Source organism: Gavia stellata, chromosome 15 (assembly GCF_030936135.1).
Source record: "Gavia stellata isolate bGavSte3 chromosome 15, bGavSte3.hap2, whole genome shotgun sequence".
Taxonomy (NCBI): Eukaryota; Metazoa; Chordata; class Aves; order Gaviiformes; family Gaviidae; genus Gavia; species Gavia stellata.
The window spans coordinates 19,833,130-19,851,100 of NC_082608.1; the positions used below are offsets into that span (position 1 = coordinate 19,833,130).

The 17,971-nt window shown below is 37.5% G+C and overlaps 1 protein-coding gene across 1 annotated transcript in view; it reads left to right on the forward strand.

The window, feature by feature from the left end:
• USP10 (ubiquitin specific peptidase 10) overlaps positions 1 to 17,971 on the forward strand; it is a 56,551-nt gene that overhangs the window by 16,978 nt on the left and 21,602 nt on the right. Inside the window, exons 2-4 of the mRNA XM_059824757.1 lie at positions 4,639 to 4,707; positions 7,864 to 7,909; positions 12,685 to 13,710. Of these exons, the coding sequence (XP_059680740.1) occupies positions 4,639 to 4,707; positions 7,864 to 7,909; positions 12,685 to 13,710 (1,141 nt within the window). The remainder of the gene's footprint in view (positions 1 to 4,638; positions 4,708 to 7,863; positions 7,910 to 12,684; positions 13,711 to 17,971) is intronic.

The window sequence follows — 17,971 nt, forward strand, 5'->3', positions numbered from 1 at the left end:
TGTGAATTGCAAAATGGAATAGATCCATCAGTGTGTTTCAGGTTTACTAATAGTAATTGTTTGTCCATTCCAAAGGAGAGGTTTGGAAACACTGATGACAAAGTGGAAAGATAGTAGAGGTAGATTTTTATTCCCGCCTGCCCCCCACCCCCCCCCCCCCCCCCGAATTCCACAAAGCCTTGTTCTCTCCACACACCTCCACTTGCCTCCCCCCAGAGGAGACTATTATTTTTCATCTGTTTTTCTTATGGTGTTGCAAGTGGAAGATCATTGAAATGTATATGATGCTGTTTTGACATTGCTTTTAATATATGGCAAGAATTAAGCTCACCAGACTGAGGTATCTTAAGGGATCCTTGAATACACTTAATGCAAGGTTAATGATTGCTCTGACGAGTTAAATAATCTGGGGACTAGTGGGAGAAATGCAGTGTGAAATACATGCTCCTGAAAAAGTGAGAGAGGATTCCCTCCCAGGAGCCAGGACAGAAAGCTTCTATGTAGGTTGCAGGGGTGGTTTAAGAAGGAGGGGGAGATCAGATTTGACTCTGAATTAAGCCTCTTAGGGATTATGTATCTTTAAAAGTAAGTCTAGAGGTAACATTACAGTCGGAAATTTTCAAAACTTCCCCCCAGTATTCTCTTAGAGTTTTTCTTCCAAATCCATTGTCTGTGTAAGGCTGGACTCACTTTTCTAAGTGTCATTCCTGCTCTACCTTGTGAGTTACCACTTAGACCATTGACTACTGTTTAGCATGCTTTTCAAGGAGATGCTTTTTTTGTCTGAGGATATAAATAAAAATTAATTTTTGAAATATGTAATTGAATGCTAAACAATATTTTTTGCTCAGAGAAAGCTTGGTTTTTTTGCCTTAAAATGAAATTTGTGTAGACCTCTGAGTAATTTAGCTTCAACTTTTCACTGGTGATATTTTTTAATATTTTGGGTTTGTATGTTGCCATGCATACTTCAGTTTATGTATTACCGATGGTAAGAGGCATGGATTTTGCTAACTGGGCCAGTTCGGCTGTCTGTCCATATGCGCTGTCATGGCGATTGTGCTCGTCCTTTGCTCAGGTAACTGTACTGTTATAGTTACTGTAACGTAAAAGGCCTTTGATGCACTGACGCATCGGTGATGGTCAGCATGACAAGCAGCTTACCTCCGAGCACATCACAATCTCTTGCCTGCGTTAGGGCTGACCGTAAGCAGTCTGTATCTGAAAACCACTTTTTCCTTGGAGCTTGCGTGGCCAAGTCCCAAGCTGTTACCTGTGATTGGGACTTTGAAGTGCTGTGAAGTACACACAGGATTAGAGATTGATACAGTGGAGGGCAGATTTGAGTTCAGCATTAAAGGAATCAATCTGATGTAGTCCTAATTGGTATGTATGTTTCTTACGCAAATGCACACCTGAAAATATTAAAACTGGAATTGAAATAGTCTGAAATGGCTTTGGCAAAGTTTTAACATGTGCTGGTATATCTCTGCTGTTTGTTTTAAATGTTGTTTGCAGAGTGTGGGGTAAAGTAATGCTGATTGAGAGTAGCTTGTGTAGGAGTTGTGTAAATAATTTAATTAAACTTCTGTTTGACTGTTCCAAGTATTTGATTTTATTTTGTTTGGAAAAAAAAATAAGCTAACTGAGGCTTATGAAATTACGTGGAATAATTTAGAGTGTAGAAGCCAGGTCCCCAAAAGCTCATACTGCTCATGAGATTATTTCTTGCAAGGGTGTATTGCTTTTATAAAATCCTAGTGCTCTCTTGCTTAAACATGCTTACTACTTAGGCATTTCAGTTGCAGAAAAACCTTTTAAATTTGAATTAATCGTTCAGAGTAAGTACTAAAGTGATGCTTTTCTGAAGCTGTTTCACAGGTAAAACAAGTGTGTTCTTACACAGAGATCCTTTGCATAGCACCAGGCACACTGGTTCATTGGGGTGTAGGATGGACGGACAGCAGGCAGGGAGCTAGCACTGTATTTCAAGTTGCTTAAAATGCAATGGCTTTCCCCACCTTTGCATCCTTTTTTGTAGATATTATTATACGTGCCAAGTGATGTGATGTCTCTGTTCTTCACATCAGCATGTAGTGTTGCCTTAAAAAGGGTAGAAAATTCTGTTGTGCTAGCAGAGGGTGCTGTGTGTGCAGCTTGCAGAAATCTGTTTCTTGAGAGACAAGGCTGACCTGAGAGGCAGAGGACAGGAAGGTGGGTTAAGTTGGGTAGGTTTGATGTCATCATAGGGCCTAAGCAGTTTATTTTGAAACAGTGTTTTTCTCCATTTATTATGCAGGGAACTTTTAACTGGTTTCCTTTGTGTTTGCATGTATAAAGCATTGTTAATTAAAGCCTCATAAAATCAAATAAAATTCTGGTTTCTTCAGGCCCAAATGGGATGGGGGTTTTTGTGCTATAGGCTGACTAGGATTAGTTTTTGGGTTAGATGTTGGTAAATTTTTAATGTCCTGTTTTAAATTACGAAGAAATAGTTACATAGACATAACATTTCGCTATGTGACTCCATCGTTATATAGCAGCCCAGTTCCATTAAGTTAGTATTAATGATCACTTCGTTTAACTTTTGTCTGGTGTTCCCTAATTAAAAAGCAGCACTTTCCTTTGCTCAGAAAGAAGTACCAGGCCTGTGATACCTCGGTTAAAAACATTGGTCAATGAAAAGACTGTATTGTGATATGGAGGAATTACAGTTGGATTTATATAACTTTTGATAGTCTATAGTTGAGATTATTGTGTAACTGCATCAAAAATATCTCATAAAACCAGAATTTAGTTATGATTCAGCAAGTGTTTTTCTTAGGCATGTTTTTGGAATATGATAAATTCTAGCTGGTATGTTACCGAATAAAAATGATGTCGTTATATTGAGAGCATAAGCCAAGTTAAAGTCCTGTGCCAAGAACTGTGAAGCCATTCACTCAAGTACAATTTAGGGATCCTGTTCTGTTTAGGTGTTGTGCTGTCTCAGTTGGTAGTTAGTGGTTGGTTATGTGAAGGTTATTTAAAGCATTAACTGTTTCACTGTGCTTCAAACGTTTGTATCGCAGATGTTCCAGTTTGTTTTGACTGTTAGAATTGTTTGTAGACTAAACCAGATTGTATTAATATTTGTTCAAAAACACTGAAGGGTATTAAAATGGTTAAACTCTTTCCATACATAAAAGTGATATATGTATAAATCACTTTTTGTGTAAGAAAACTACATTTTGTAATTGCTGTGGAATTTAGCTTAAACTTTAGCTTTGAAGTTTATGAATGTAGATGGCTGTGAGTCATGCAAGCAGCAAGTACATGAGTTTTATTGGAATAAACCACCTAAAAAAATACTGTGATTGAATTACTCTATCTACAGTTTGTGGCAACAGCCTATACTTCACTAGAGATGCTTTTTCAGATGTTGAGAACTTTTTTCTGTGGTTCAACTCCCTATCTAGTTAGTTGTATCTTGATACAGCCAGGCTAAAGATTTACCATGAGCAGGACTTGACACTCACGAAAAAGCTGGTGTGTGCCCCAGTTTTCTGATGGAAGGGCGGAGGATAGCAAAGAATTGTCTTAAATGACCATCAGAGTACACCGAAGATGAATGAGAGTGGTAAGCTGTAAGGTACTGGACCAAACTGACTTGCTTTTATCCATAGCCATAATATTTGTAATAGTGACTGTTAATGTGAATGTCCTTCCACATGCCAAGAATGTATTAGTGGTATTTTCCTGTCCTCTTGTGTATTTTGTCAGTTTATTCAGCTCCTTGTTCAGCTTCTTTCTGTCCCAGTATCTCTCTGCTGTCCTGAATGTTCAGATGCCATTCAGCTAATTGCAGCTGGCAGTGGAAGTTCATAGAAACTTCCAGGTGCTATGAACTGCCTACATGTCAGGCCTTTTTATTGGGAATGTTTCATTTCTGTAAACTAAATACAAGCTCTCATTTTAGTGTGGGTTTTTTGTAGTGGTCTTAGGTACTTATTTTTTTCCACAGAAATATAGAAGTGAAATATCTAAAAGGGTGCAGGAAGATAATATTGGGAAAAGACATTTCATCTTAGGTTTGTTACGCAGAGTTTTGGGTACAGGGGTAACAGAATTCATAAGAGCAGCTGTACCAAAATTGATGATGTTTAGCTCTTGTGTATTTTTCTACACCTAGGCAGTTTCAGGTCTGTGCTTGTCCACTCAGGTAGTGGTACCATTAGTTTTGCGTAACTCATTAGTTCAGTAGAGCTCTGGAAAAGTAAGTGGTTTTTTTGTTGTGAAGGGTAGGTATCTGTGGTGTTTTAGAAGGTAAACCAGCTTGTGTGTAGGGCTTATATGAGCTGATGCAACTTCTCACCCTACATGTTGATTTAAAATGGATCATGGGATGAGCTGCAGTTTGTGCTGTGATTCCTTCAAATTCTCACTAGAGGTAAAATGCATTGTATGTAGTTTCAGAGCGTAAAGTACTTTGCTAAAGAATTGGGAAGGAATTAAGATGAGAGTTGGGATGCAAACAGGTGAGTTTCTGGCTCCCAACAGACAGGTCCTTTTAAATGCTAGTATCTTAATAAATTTTACCATGAACTACCATTGAATATAAATCCTTCTTTAACAAAGATCCTTCTCTTTTATTTTTAGTATATTTTTGGGGAGTTCAGCCCTGATGAATTTAATCAGTTCTTTGTGACTCCACGATGCTCTGTTGAGGTAAGATCTACTTTAAACTTCTTTTAGAAATAACATTTTAATGCTACATCTTCTTGTGTATATTTGAAATATAACAATACAATGATTTTTTTATCATTCCTTAGCTTGCTAATTTACAAACTGAAGATATTGAACAGGAGTCTTCTTTCCATGTATGTGGACATTAAGTAAATTTTTAGAAATAAGAAATTAATTATTCCACCTTCTGCTTGTCATCTTTCAGAGCTGGAATAGCTGACATTGTAGTGATAGGATGTTAAAAGTGAGTTATCCAACCCTAGGACTTTAGCTTTGGGGTTTTTTTAGGTTTGTGTTTGGGGTTTTTTTTTTTGTTTGTTTGTTTGTTTTTTGAGACATGGTTATAGAGGGAACTTTTTCAGCAGTGTTCTTGGTTGTAAGTGGACTTTTAAAGGTGGAATTTTAAATCTTGTGAGCCTTTTGAAGCACAAGGATTCTTAATACTTTTTGAGAGGTGGAGCACTGCTAACTGTCAAAGCTATGCTTGCAAGGAAGGCTGTGCGTGAGGTCTGAGAAATGGATCAATAATGAACTAATTACAGTGGCAGTGAGAACCACAGAGTGGAAACAGTTGTCTTTGTGTGTTTCAGTTCATAACATACAACAGATAGTATTGTAGACTCTTACTCTCTGTAGTTCTTGATAGAGAGTGAAGAAACCATTTTCCTTTGTAGGAAGAGTATTATGCCATTGACCTCATCTCCAGACTTGAAAAATAATTTTCCTCTAGGTCAATTTCCATGTTTTTTCCTCCAAACATTTCCATTCAAACATTTCAATTATGCTTCCCTCCTCCCCCCCTCAATGTAAAGGAAATGAACACTTCAACTGTAGACGGGGAAATCCTTCTGTCACATTTTACAGCTCTGACAACCATTGTTAATGTGACTTAGTTTCCTGTAACTTAATTTTCCAAGTGTAATTAGTATAGGATACCACTAAACAATAAAGGTGCATGAAGGAAATGGAGTGGGGTGGGGGGTTGGGGAAGTTTAGAAAGAAAGAGATAGCTTCTACTTGGCTTTAGGGATAGCTTTGTCTCTTGTCTGGGAGGTAGGAAGTAATGCAGAACAGATCTTCAGGTAATACATGTTTCTTCTGATTGTAGTGCTGTTTTCCCACCCTTAAATACAGTAGCAGCACTGTGACGTTTCCATCCTACATAGTGTCACCTTAAGTGTTGTACATCAGCTATTCTACTGCTTACATTGTGGAAGATGAAAATGTCATATCTTGACTTGTGTACAGCTATTCTCATAAAGTATGTTGTGGAAACATGAACCTACAGCGTTCAAACCAGTCTTCATTTTATAACTGTCTCAAGTGTACCACTTACTGGTTAGCTGTCAAAATAAAAAAACTGTATTGAATGATGTTCCTTAAGTTTGTCCTTGATCTGGTTCAGTTCAATGTTTTAATTACCTGGATGATGAAATAAAAATTACACTTATTAGTTTTACACTGTGTAGATATTTCAGAGAACAGTGGTCTGAAAAAAATACAGTGAAATTCAAGAAGGGCAAGACTGAGATTATAATACCGCAGGGGTGTTTGACATACATTCTGTTGGGGGCAGTACCAGTTCTAGGGAGTCCCAGCATCCGTTGGTGCTGGTGAGCTTCTGAAGTCCCTTATCTCTAGACTGAAGGGTGGGCTGAAGCAAGGGACTAGTTGAAGCTAAAAGTTGTCTAGAATGTCTCTTTTTACTTGGCATTTTTAATACATGTTCTATCAGATACCTGTTGACTGAGATGATTCAGATGACCCAGTTGTATGAAACAAGTCAACTCAGAAGTCTCTACTTCGAAGGTGCTGTTGATTAACCAGATATGTAGGGGACCAATAGGTGGACTATTTATTTTTCATCTTTCACTTTGTATTTTCTTAAGCTCTTTGAATTGGAAAAACCCAAGAATTACAGGTTTTATCATCAACTGTTGACTGTAGACTTTTAGAGTGACTTTTTCAGCTCTAACTATAAAATTATATTGAATCTGAGTTCAATGTTAAAATGGATTATAGGTTCTTAACAGCTTGGACCCTCTTTCTGACCCATTGATTCTCATTTTTGACCTGGAAAGTTGATGTATTGAGATGTGTTATGGTTTATAAATGAATTTTAGAGTATGCGTTCTTTTTATACACTTTTTTTGTAATGGAATTTTAGGAATATTTTTCTTGCCACATCTAATGCACTGTTGTCTACAGTGCATTAAGAAGGCAGTATGTAAGTATCTGTAGTTTTAGAGAATGGAAGACTCAGTGGAGAAGTCTTTGATACTTGTTACACCATTATAATTAGAATAGTGTTATAAAACCGCACTATACTCTCAAAGTTTTATCTCGCACTGCAGAAACAGTTCAGCTGTTCTTCAGGCAGCTGCTAGACGGCAGTGCAGCAATGGCTACCAGTTCATGCAGGCACAGGAGAAGGCTTTCAGCTGCTGGGGGAGTTTGGGGGCAGGCAAGGGGGGATTAGAAATTTCCCACCTGTGGTTACACAATAGCAGGGGTTCTATCAACCACTGAGTCCAGAACACTATGCCAGTGTTTTATACCAGACATACTTAGAATCCAGACAGAAGCTATATGCTGTGGTTACATGATGCTTAGGCTGATGATCAAAATTTTTTGGTTTTGTTAAATATGATGAAGAATACACCTTAGCTGAAGCATTTCAAGGGCAATGCTATAGCTAAACCAGGTTGAGAGTCAAAAGGTTTAGGTGTGACTGTTGTCTGTGCAAAACTTTGTTTCATCCTTTCACAGGTAATTTGGTCTATCTTCAGTTTTTGTCTAAAAGGAGGATGTGTTCCTCATCTTAAAATCATGGTGAATTACTGTTGATGAAGGAAGATCCTGATGCTGTGAGGTGAATTGCTTGAGAATTTGATAAGCCTGTGGTTGTAACCAAGATAAAGATTATCTTTCAGTAATTGTGGTAATCTGCAAGGACACTTGAAGCTACAGTGTGGGATTTGATAAATATAGAAGCATGAGTTCAAGACATACTCTCAGAAAGTCAAACCATAATAATGATGTTATTTTTAAAGGGTTCAGATGTTTCAAATGAAACTGATACCAAATGTTAATAGAGTTGCTTTGTCTTTAAATAAGTTTCATTTCTTTTTTGTACAGCTCCCCCCATACAATGAAACAGTTTCATGTGGTATTAAGTCCACAGGTAAGTTGCACGATGGTAAGAAATCAACATCCTTTTTTTTTTTTAAAGATTGTGACACTTTCCTTAGATATACTACAACCTCTCTTTAAATTTAATCTTTAGAACTCGTTCAGCAGCTGTATATGCATATCTTTGGCAGGTTGGTTTTTTAAACGCTTTTATTAAATGAGATCTGTGAGAGTATTTGAAAATACTACGTTGACCTTCAGCTGATTAGGGTGGACATGCTTACTTCTCCTTGACTGTGCTACCACACAATCTTGATGTGTTACTGAAATACTGTAGGATGTAGCTGTAAAAATGAGGGGGGCTGAAGCTTTCTAGAGAACTTGTACTGAATAAATAAATAGTGTGGCATTCAGCTGGCCCTCCTGTAAGAGCCATAGCATGAGTATTTTCTGACAGTTGCAACCTGAAGACAGCTCTGCAAGCAGTGCTCTGTTCAGTGTTCCCTTTGACTCTTGTTTCTGTCTGGCTTAGCTATTTTTCTGGAAAATCTTTTTTTTTTTTTTCCTTTTGGTGCAAGTATGACTTTTGATGTAAAAATGCATTACAGAGTTTCCAGTTTAAAGCTGTAACAGTCACATATCTACTCTGTCTCAACGCATATACCTTAAAACCTGGCCTTACTTCATAGTTATATGAAGTAGGAGTTGCCATGTGATCATCACTCTGTAGTTTAAACCAAATTTTCTCAGTATTTTAAGCGGCAGGTACATTAGTGTTGTTGTTTTTTCCCTGAACCAGGGGAGAGCAAGGAAGCTCAGACTTACCCAGATGTATATGACATCCAGATCTCCTTCAAAATAATACAAGTATCTGACTGGACATTTCTCAAAAGTACTTAAGAGGACCAAAATGCGCACATTAATGTTTAAGAACACCTGATCATTATGCTTAGCGACTTTGGCCTTGCATTTAAAGGTAAATAAGATAGCTAGTCATAAAGAAGGACAGCAGGTCCCATTTGAAAACAGATGTGCAGTATTTCTGAAAATTCAGGAGCTTTATTTAGTACAAGACCAGTTTTAGGACCCTGAGTAGTTTTAAGTAGGAGTTTGAAATGTTCATTAAAAGGACCATATGGTACAAATTGTCTATTGCTGATGACAGGGGCATCCAGTCATATATTGCTTTGTCTAACTATGGGTTTAAGTTCTGTTCATTGAGACTTGAGATTTTAATGTTCACAAGCCATACAGAAAGTTGGTTTGTACAAATGTTTTTCAGATCATTCCTAGACCCTGAGAGAACCCCTCCCAGCCCTGAGATTAGGTAATGACAGCAAATTAGGTTTTGCCTGAAAAATGTCTTTAACAAGCTTGCACTGTACTGTGCATGCATATTATCACTGTGATGGCTGCATAAGAAGCTGTGGAAACTAAAATGGAATGCTATGCTTATGCAGAATATTTATAATTATAATGAGATGACAGACACTGACCATGTTGTCACCACCCCATAGTCTAATTTTTTTCCTATACTTGTCTGCAGTATTTAACTTTATTACGGAATTAGAAGATCTGTTAATACTTACTAGTAATAATCAAATCACGGCTGAAGCTCTAATATGCAGAACTCTGTTCAGACTAATTAGTACTATGTATTCACAGCTTTTGTTATTGTACATAGGCTTTGTCCTTGGAGCATCTGTTGATACTTGTTTCAATATGCATGTCATGTTGTTCATGACAGATATATCTGTTTCAGTCCATTCAGAAATAGCACTGTGAACTAGATTGAAACAAAGATGCCCAGAAGCAAAGTGGAAAGTCAAAACAAATAGAACAAATTACCTCTCATTTTTTCAAAGGAACTTGACACAGTCTTATGGCAAATGAGCTTCTGCCAGTCATCCCATAGACTAACTACACAGTAACTACTGGTATTTATTTTTCTAATCCTGCTGTAAGGTGTGAAGTTTAATTCCTCAGTTGTAACTTCCTAATTTGTATGTTAAATGCTAGAATATCAGTTATGCTCTTGGCAAGATTTTAGCCTACGATGTTCATGTTGCACCTTCAGCTACATTACCACTGTGCCATAATTGTAAGGAATGTGTTTTGTTTTCTGCTCCCCAATTGCCCTGAGTTGGCTCTTGTGATTGTCTAGTGTACAGTAAGCTTCTAAGTTCACCAAAACAGAGGAAAAAATGCGCACTTGGATTATTTTTGTTGCTAGGTTAGCTTTCAGTAAGACAAGTACTGGAAGCTTGCTGGAGAGTAGAGGAGCAGGACAGGAGTGCAGAAGTGAGAAGTCTCACTTTTGGCTGTGGTAGACTTAACTCGCCCACGAAGGGAAACCACATTCTTTATTTTGAAGCAATCATTATTTTTTTTAACTGGGGTTTTGGAAAAGACTCTAAAATCCCAGATTATTTTAAATTGGTAGGGATTTGAAACGTGCCCAATAATTCATTCTTAAAATGGTTGGAGGAATATTAGGTGTTACCAGTTGTTGCTTGTGCTTTTTACTGATGGTAACGAGCTAGCTCTTGGTTCATGCTTGAACTAATAAGTTGTTCCATAAGTGGATGAACTAATGAGGAATAGTTTTGTTGTGAATTTGTGTCCCATATCCCTTAAAACCCATGCCCTGCATTTGCAAGCAAATGAAGCTGTGGCTGGTTTCAAGCTGTGTGTGTCCTGACAGGTCAGTCAGTGTATAGCCCTGATAGACAGTTAGTGTAGTTTGGTGATGCCTGAGATTTCCCAGCCCTTCCCTCTTAAGTGGGTATCAGCTTTCCACCTCCCTGACTCTAGGCTGCTGATTTTTTTAAAAAGAAACATAAGCCCTCTTTTCTGGTTGGTGATAGCTAGTCAGTGATTGCACAAGTACTTGGTGAATGGTGGATTGACAGGCATTGTGTTATAAAATGCTTCCTTATGGGTGTAGGGGAGAGGTGAAGAAAATTTGAAGTTCAGGCTCTTGTTAACATGACTTAGATGCGTATGGAGAGTTTTTCTCTCTCTCTCTTTTTTTTTTAAAGTTTCTTTTAGTCTGACTGGCAGCAAGGTTGAAATTGATACATGAAATGTATTTACTTCTCAGGTTCATAGATCAAAGCAAAAAGGCAATTAACATCTGTATTATATATCTTTGTTCATTAATTCATAGTATGTCGGTATTGCATGTGTAAGTCAGACCTCAACACACACTGAATGTTTGTTACTCTTAATTTGATATTAAAAAGTATGTGCCCTGTAGATTGTTGTTTCTTTCAGTTTTTTTTTAAAGCTAAAATGTTCATCAGCGGACTTTTCTAGAATGTATTTTGAGACTTTCAAAACAGTTATGTTGACAGTTATGTATCAAAACATTCTCCACTAGACTCTGTCCTCCCATAGGATTATTTCCTTAGGTGTGCAAATAACTTTCTCCTTAGGAACTGTTGCTTGCTTTTTGCTGTGTTTAAAAAAGCTGAAACACCACACCTCATTTTTAATGCGTGTTTGTGGTGTGCTTGAAAATACGCATTTGTTGATGTGTCATACATAATGTAAGTTGCACAAAATCTTTAAAGTTTAGTGGTGTATCCACTTATATTCCTTTGGAAATCGTAACTAGTGTTTTTTGGTTCTCTAGTAACAGTCTTAAAAATTTAAGATGTGTTTTTTAGCCCCCCATCTTTGAGGAATCAGAAAATATTAAAATTAATGTCTTTGAAACAGTAACATACGTATCATAGAAAGACCTACAAAACTTTACGTACTAAAATGTGAGCTTACCTTTAATGTTCCTGAGACTCTGTTTCATTTATTTTATCACTTTATTTGATAGTTGTGGAAATAGTTGTAACTGAAGTATTCAGTGTTACTAGTTAGCACGCATGCATTATAAAACTAATTAAGTTCTATGAAATTTTAGTACTTTATCACAAAATATTGTCAGTCACACTGTAGCCTGCCATGAGAATATTTCTTAGCATTTCTTTAAAGAGCATGTCAAAGTTCCAGGGGAAATAAATAAATTTTAAAAACCCAACAAAACCCAAAACAACAACAAAAAACCCCAAACCCAGTCCTGTTCACAAACTTTTTCAGTACTGCTTGTATGTACAAGTTGAACACCGACTTACGTTGAGGCGTATCTGTTGTATTTCTTGTCATAAAATCATATAGTTGTATATATCGTATTCTCATATAATAATAAATTCAACCATGATAAAATTAAATAAGATATTGATGAGCCTAGAGTTTCAAAAGCTGTCATTGCAGTGTTTCCATACAATTAAGAAAATATTTTTCAGTTATTAAGGGTTGTGATAAATCTTTACACACGAGGAAAACCAAACCAAACAACCCCCCAAAACCAAACTCCACATGTAGAAATTATTTTCAAATGTTAAGCAGGTAGAGGCTTGGATTTTGTAATTGTCAGTGGAAAAGACTGGCATTGGAAGTGTGGAGTTAAATATTGCACCATATTTTATACGCAATTATCCAGTAATTATCTTAATGCAGAATATTGCTACAATCATTGGGCTTTAATAGTTTTTCTTAATAGGTAAATTTAATAGGTGTTATTTGCAGGAACTGTGCAGTGATTTGGAAAATTACATACTCTTAAGAAAACCTGAATCGTACTCTGTTGTCTTTAGGAAAATGATGTTTTGAAATGGCCTTCAGGATTGAGATAGAGAATGAGAATTAATGTAGTTTGAGGGAATGTAGTTTTTTTTCTGAGTTGCAGGAAAATATGGGGTGTTTTTCTTGATTTTCTAGCTTTTTGATTAGTTGTCGTTCACTAACTCAGGTTTGCTTTCTCTTGTCCAGGGGAAGAGTATCAGAGAATTGAATTTGGTGTTAATGAAGTTATTGAGACACAGTCAGCTGTACTAAATAACACAGACTACAGTATTTCAAGTACTCTGAATCCTCAGGCTCCAGAATTCATTCTCAGTTGTGCAGCTCCTCAGAAAACCCCTGATGATAGTCTCAGTGAAACAAACTACAACTCCATTGACTGCCAGTTCCCTGATCCAACCCTCGCTTTGGACAGCGGTTCTAATGCTGAAAACGATGGCTTGTCTGGAGGCCTTGGACAAAGGGAGCGTAAAAAGAAGAAAAAAAGACCGCCTGGATACTATAGTTACTTGGAAGATGTCAGTGACGGCATTGCTCCCACAGAAGCTCTTGTAAATGGCCATGCAAATTCATCGGGACTAAACAGTATAAGCACGGAGGATACGGAACTGACAGGAGACATACCCTCCCTGGCCACACCAAGGACTTGCAACAGCCCGGACAATTCTGTGGACTTCATTAATGAAGCTGTCTCTGATGATTCTGTTTCTAGCGCACTAGACAATACCAGGACTGCAGGGCAGCCTGAGGTATGCCGTGTTACTAATTCTGAACCGTTTTGCATCCCCTCAGAGACTGGCAGAGATAGCCCTTTAAGGACAGCTGTTGTACAGTCTTATGCTGGTACTGATACTACTGAAAATCTTGGCGTTACTAATGGACAAACACTTGAATCCTCTGGTGAGGACACAGCTGCCAATGGGGTAGAATTGCACACTGTGGAAAGCACTGACTCAGACCAAGCTAAGCCTGAGGAAGCTTCACCTACTACTGAGGCAACAGTCCCGGTTGCAGGATCAGTCCCTGTTAATCAGCCTGCGAAATCGTGGGCTAGTCTTTTTCACAATTCCAAGCCCTCTGCTTCCACATCTGTGGTCTATGTTGAGACTAAGTATACCCCTCCTGCCACATCTACTCTGGTCCCTGAAAAACAGGTTGAAGTCAAAGAGGGACCTGTTCCAGTTTCAGAGGATCCTGTAGCCATAAAGATTGCAGGTATAGTTAATACACGAGTGGATGTTACACTGGAAGGGTATTAACTCGGCTTGTAAACAGGAGCGTGCAATATTGATAGAGAAGATTCCTCTGTTAATGTTCCTAGTAAAATGACTGTTCAAACACTGCTATGAAAGATGTAATTTAAATAAGCTAGTTTTGTATTCCCCTGCATAAACACTCCAATGAGACATGATCATGTCGTTATCCCAGATGCCGTAAAACTATTGCTACTCGTCAAACAGTATGTTCAAGTGACCTGTGATTTTTAAATAGGCTGGTTGCATTCAGCTGTGTGCTACTATAGTAGGGAGAACATGTTAGAAAAGTTTGCTCTGAAAATGGTGTGTTATATTAACCAGTATTTATAATCTTGTAATGCATTCCATTACAAGAAGAGAAAAGTATTAATATATTATGCCAAAGTAGCCAAAATTCCTGGACACTTACGGTAGCTTAAGTGTAACATCTAACTAGATCCTGCTTCAGAAATTCTAATTCAGGAAATAGCTTTTATATTTATTGATTTGCTGTTTGAGAGGTCTGTCTGTCAAATTTTGAAGAATTACCCTTAACAGTATTATTTTATTCAGAAACAATGCTAGCTATTGCCTGTTCAAGAATAACCGTAAGCAGAGGGTACATCAGGAAAGGCAGTGTGTGATACAAAGGCTTTGACCATTGGTCCTGTCATATTTGTGGTTCTAATGAGAAATGCTAGAATGTGCATGAGATTATTTTTGCCAATTCAGTCAGAAAATATGAAGAAAAATATCCAGTTGGTTGCATTTTGTGTCAGTGACTTATGAGACTTGGAACAAAAATAATTATTTTAAAACTGTGAAAGAGTCTGTATGTAAAAAGGCTTGTGCCAAATCCTGCTATTTATGCTACAGGCTAATTTACAAGTACAATGGTGTTTCGTGTGTGACAGCTTCAAGTCAAAGTTTTCTGCTCCAACCAGAAGCTGACCTGGAGATTCCTATTCAGAATACCCAGAAGTACAGGCCTGCCTCTCATCCCCTCCTTAATAACGGTTTCAGTATTTAAAATTGTCTGTTGAGAGGAAAGCTGTCAGAATAATTTACATTTCTGTGTGTTTTTCACTTAGGTGTTAGAAATGCAGTTGACCATATTATAAAAATGTGTATAAGCAGGTGATTCTGGTTTGTGTGAAGCCATATATGTGGAGTATGTTACACTTTTAAAATCTTAAAATTCATTACCAAATGACAGCTTAACTTCAAGCTAGTTTGTGATAACCGTAAAGCTAGAACTGCTTGCCATAGATGAAAAGGGTTTGTGGTCTCGCCGAAGTTGCTTCAGCTTAAAGTTAACTTTCTAGACTTTCACTGTTTCTGTACTATTTTTTGCCACCAGGTGGGAGCAGAGCTTTTTATTTTGTCTTTAATGTATTAAAATAGTAACATAATTTTTATACAGTTTTCTTCTGTGCCTTCACTGTTAGCTGTTTTTGCAGAGGAGTAATCTGAGTATAGGTACTTTTCCAGTGAAAAGGAATTAATCTGATTTAGGTAGGAGTTATATTGCTGCAATTCTTGTAATTCAGATGCTCCTGATTTCGGTATGAAACGCTTACTTGAAGATCTGGATGCCATGATGTCAATGCTTTGCCCTGTGGAAAAAGGCAACTTTCTTCATTGCCTGTTCTTTTTTTAATGTTTTGTCCTGTTTGGGAAATAGGTACATTAGTGCTTTGTTCATACACCCACACTCAAAAATGTTACATGAATTTTAATTTATGATTTCCAGACAGATCATTTGCTCTGTTCCATACATAATCTCAAATCTTCTGCTTAGGTTAACATCATTGTATAAGGGTATGTAGCAATCCTGTATATTTTTCATAGTCAGCTGCTGATTGTGTTCCTTTTTTTCTTTATGGCTGAGTTGAGATCCTGTTGTTTGATTTGCTGGGAATTCACCAGTTTCAAATTGTGCCAGTGGGAATGAATTTTTGACCAGAAGTGCCATAGAGTGCTAAACACAGGTAAAATCTAGACCTAAAGTATCTCGAGTTTAGCAAGCAAAATCCGCAGATCTTCTGATTTAATGCTGGAGCTCTGAGGCTCTTCTGTACAGTTTTTATTTAGAACATGTGCTCAGAACACAAGAAGTTAAGTTACTTTTCCAGGGACAAATTGCTGGTTTGGGCCTTAATTTCACCAGTTATTACAAGGGAGGTTAGTGGTTCACAGTCACCTGGAAGACAGTTTAATGCTACTTGATTCATCCTGCAAAGGTCTGTGGTTTCTTAGTCTTCAAATTTAAACAAAAGCTACACAAGATAAGGAGATGAACATCAGGACTAGAAAATAAATAAAACAGACAAACAAATTTCACGTTAATCTTGATGAGAAAAAAATACTGACGAATTAATTTGAACAAGTGGCTAAGCTGTGTGGTGAGAAGCTTTATGGCAACACCAGTGAACAAGTTAAAGGAACTTCTGAAGCAAACTGTGAACCACTGATGTTTATTTGGCAAAACTCAAGGCAGATAACATCAGAATGCTAGAGAAGTACAGGTACAGCGCTTGCATATTTAGAAAGGGACAACCGTACTAATTATACACCTTAACCTGATTTAGACGCTAGGACAAACATTTTAATAATTTGTTTCTGAGGGATAGTAAGGTTGTAAATGGTCAATATTTGTTAATAAGACTCTGTTCCAGGCTTCACTTGCCACGTTTCACAGTTACTACCCTCTGATGCATAACCTGATGAGAGTTAATAATGCTTCGTATAATGTTCTACGTAAGCTAGGGAAATACGTGATTGGAAAACTAGCTGTTCTCTCAGTAGTCTTTTAACTGTTCTTGGTAACTTTAGAAAAAATTTAAATAGGAGAACCTAAAAAGATTTTCTGAATCATGTTTTCTTGCAGTATTTTCATTGTGGATGATGGAATTAACAGTGCACGTACAATTTGTTTACACCAGGCAGTATTTCAGATGAATTGAAGAACACAAACATTAAAGATCTGACTAAATCTGGAATGATTTTAAATTAGAAGGGGGGGAATCCAATAAATGCAAGTATGGAAGGATACACCAGAACAGAAATCAAATGTGAGCGTACAGTACGAAGAACAAATGGTTGGTAATAGTATTAGAGAATAAAAGGATCTGGAAGTTCTAGGGAGTTGATAAGTGTCCTTAGTAAAGCTGAAGAAGACAAAGGTTTTTTCCAGTGTGTGTTAATACCAATTTACATGGAAAAGATGGAAGATAACTATAATTCTGTTGTTGCTGTTGAGGACCCAATGAAAATGCCAGTCTTTGGGCATTACTTTTCAAGGAAGATGTAATAGTGCAGCAGCGAAAACAGAAGCAAAATTTGAAAACCATACTCTTTTGGCAAACATGGAAAATTTGGATTTGCTTTGTCTCGGATGAGATTGTTGGAGTGATCATGATGTATCTTCAAATACGTAAAACAAATTCATAAAGAAGATGGTGATTCACTGCTCTCCTGAGATTGTAGTGAACAAGGCAAGAATTACTTAGTTTAATTTGTAACAAAGGTGTTTCAGTGTTACATAGTAGAAAAAAAAATTTTCTTATTGATAAAGTGAGTAGTTGTGGAATGGAGGCATGCAAGGTTTGGGGATTTTTTATAAGCAACTTCAGAAATGTAGCCAGTTGTACTATCAAGCTGCATTCTTGCAGAAACTGATTTCCTGTAGAGTATCCAGCAGTGTTGTCCTGGCATTTTTTTACCATTGTCCAGATTTGAAGAAAGATCTGAGTGACATACATAATATTTGCCAAATAATGGTCTCAAGCTAAGCGTTACAAGCTAAGGTCTCTAAAATTACCTGAAAGAGGGTTGTAGAGAGGTGGGTGTTGGTCTCTTCTCCCAAGTAACTAGTGACAGGACAAGAGGAAACAGCCTCAAGTTGTGCCAGGGGAGGTTCAGGCTGGATATTAGGAAACATTTCTTTATGGAGAGAGTGGTGAAGCACTGGAAGAGGCTGCCCAGGGAGGTGGTGGAGTCACCCTCACTGGAGGTGTTCAAGGAATGTGCGGACGTGGCACTGCGGGACATGGTTTAGTGGGCATGGTGGGGTTGAGTTGATGGTTGGACTTTATGATCTTACAGGTCTTTTCCAACCTTAGTGATTCTGTTAAATTGCTAACTTGTAACGCGTATCTCTTCAGCATGGAGACCACATCCACATGGTTTCTCTTTTGTTAAACTTTGGACTTGCATTGATTAGGGAATTACCGTTGTGG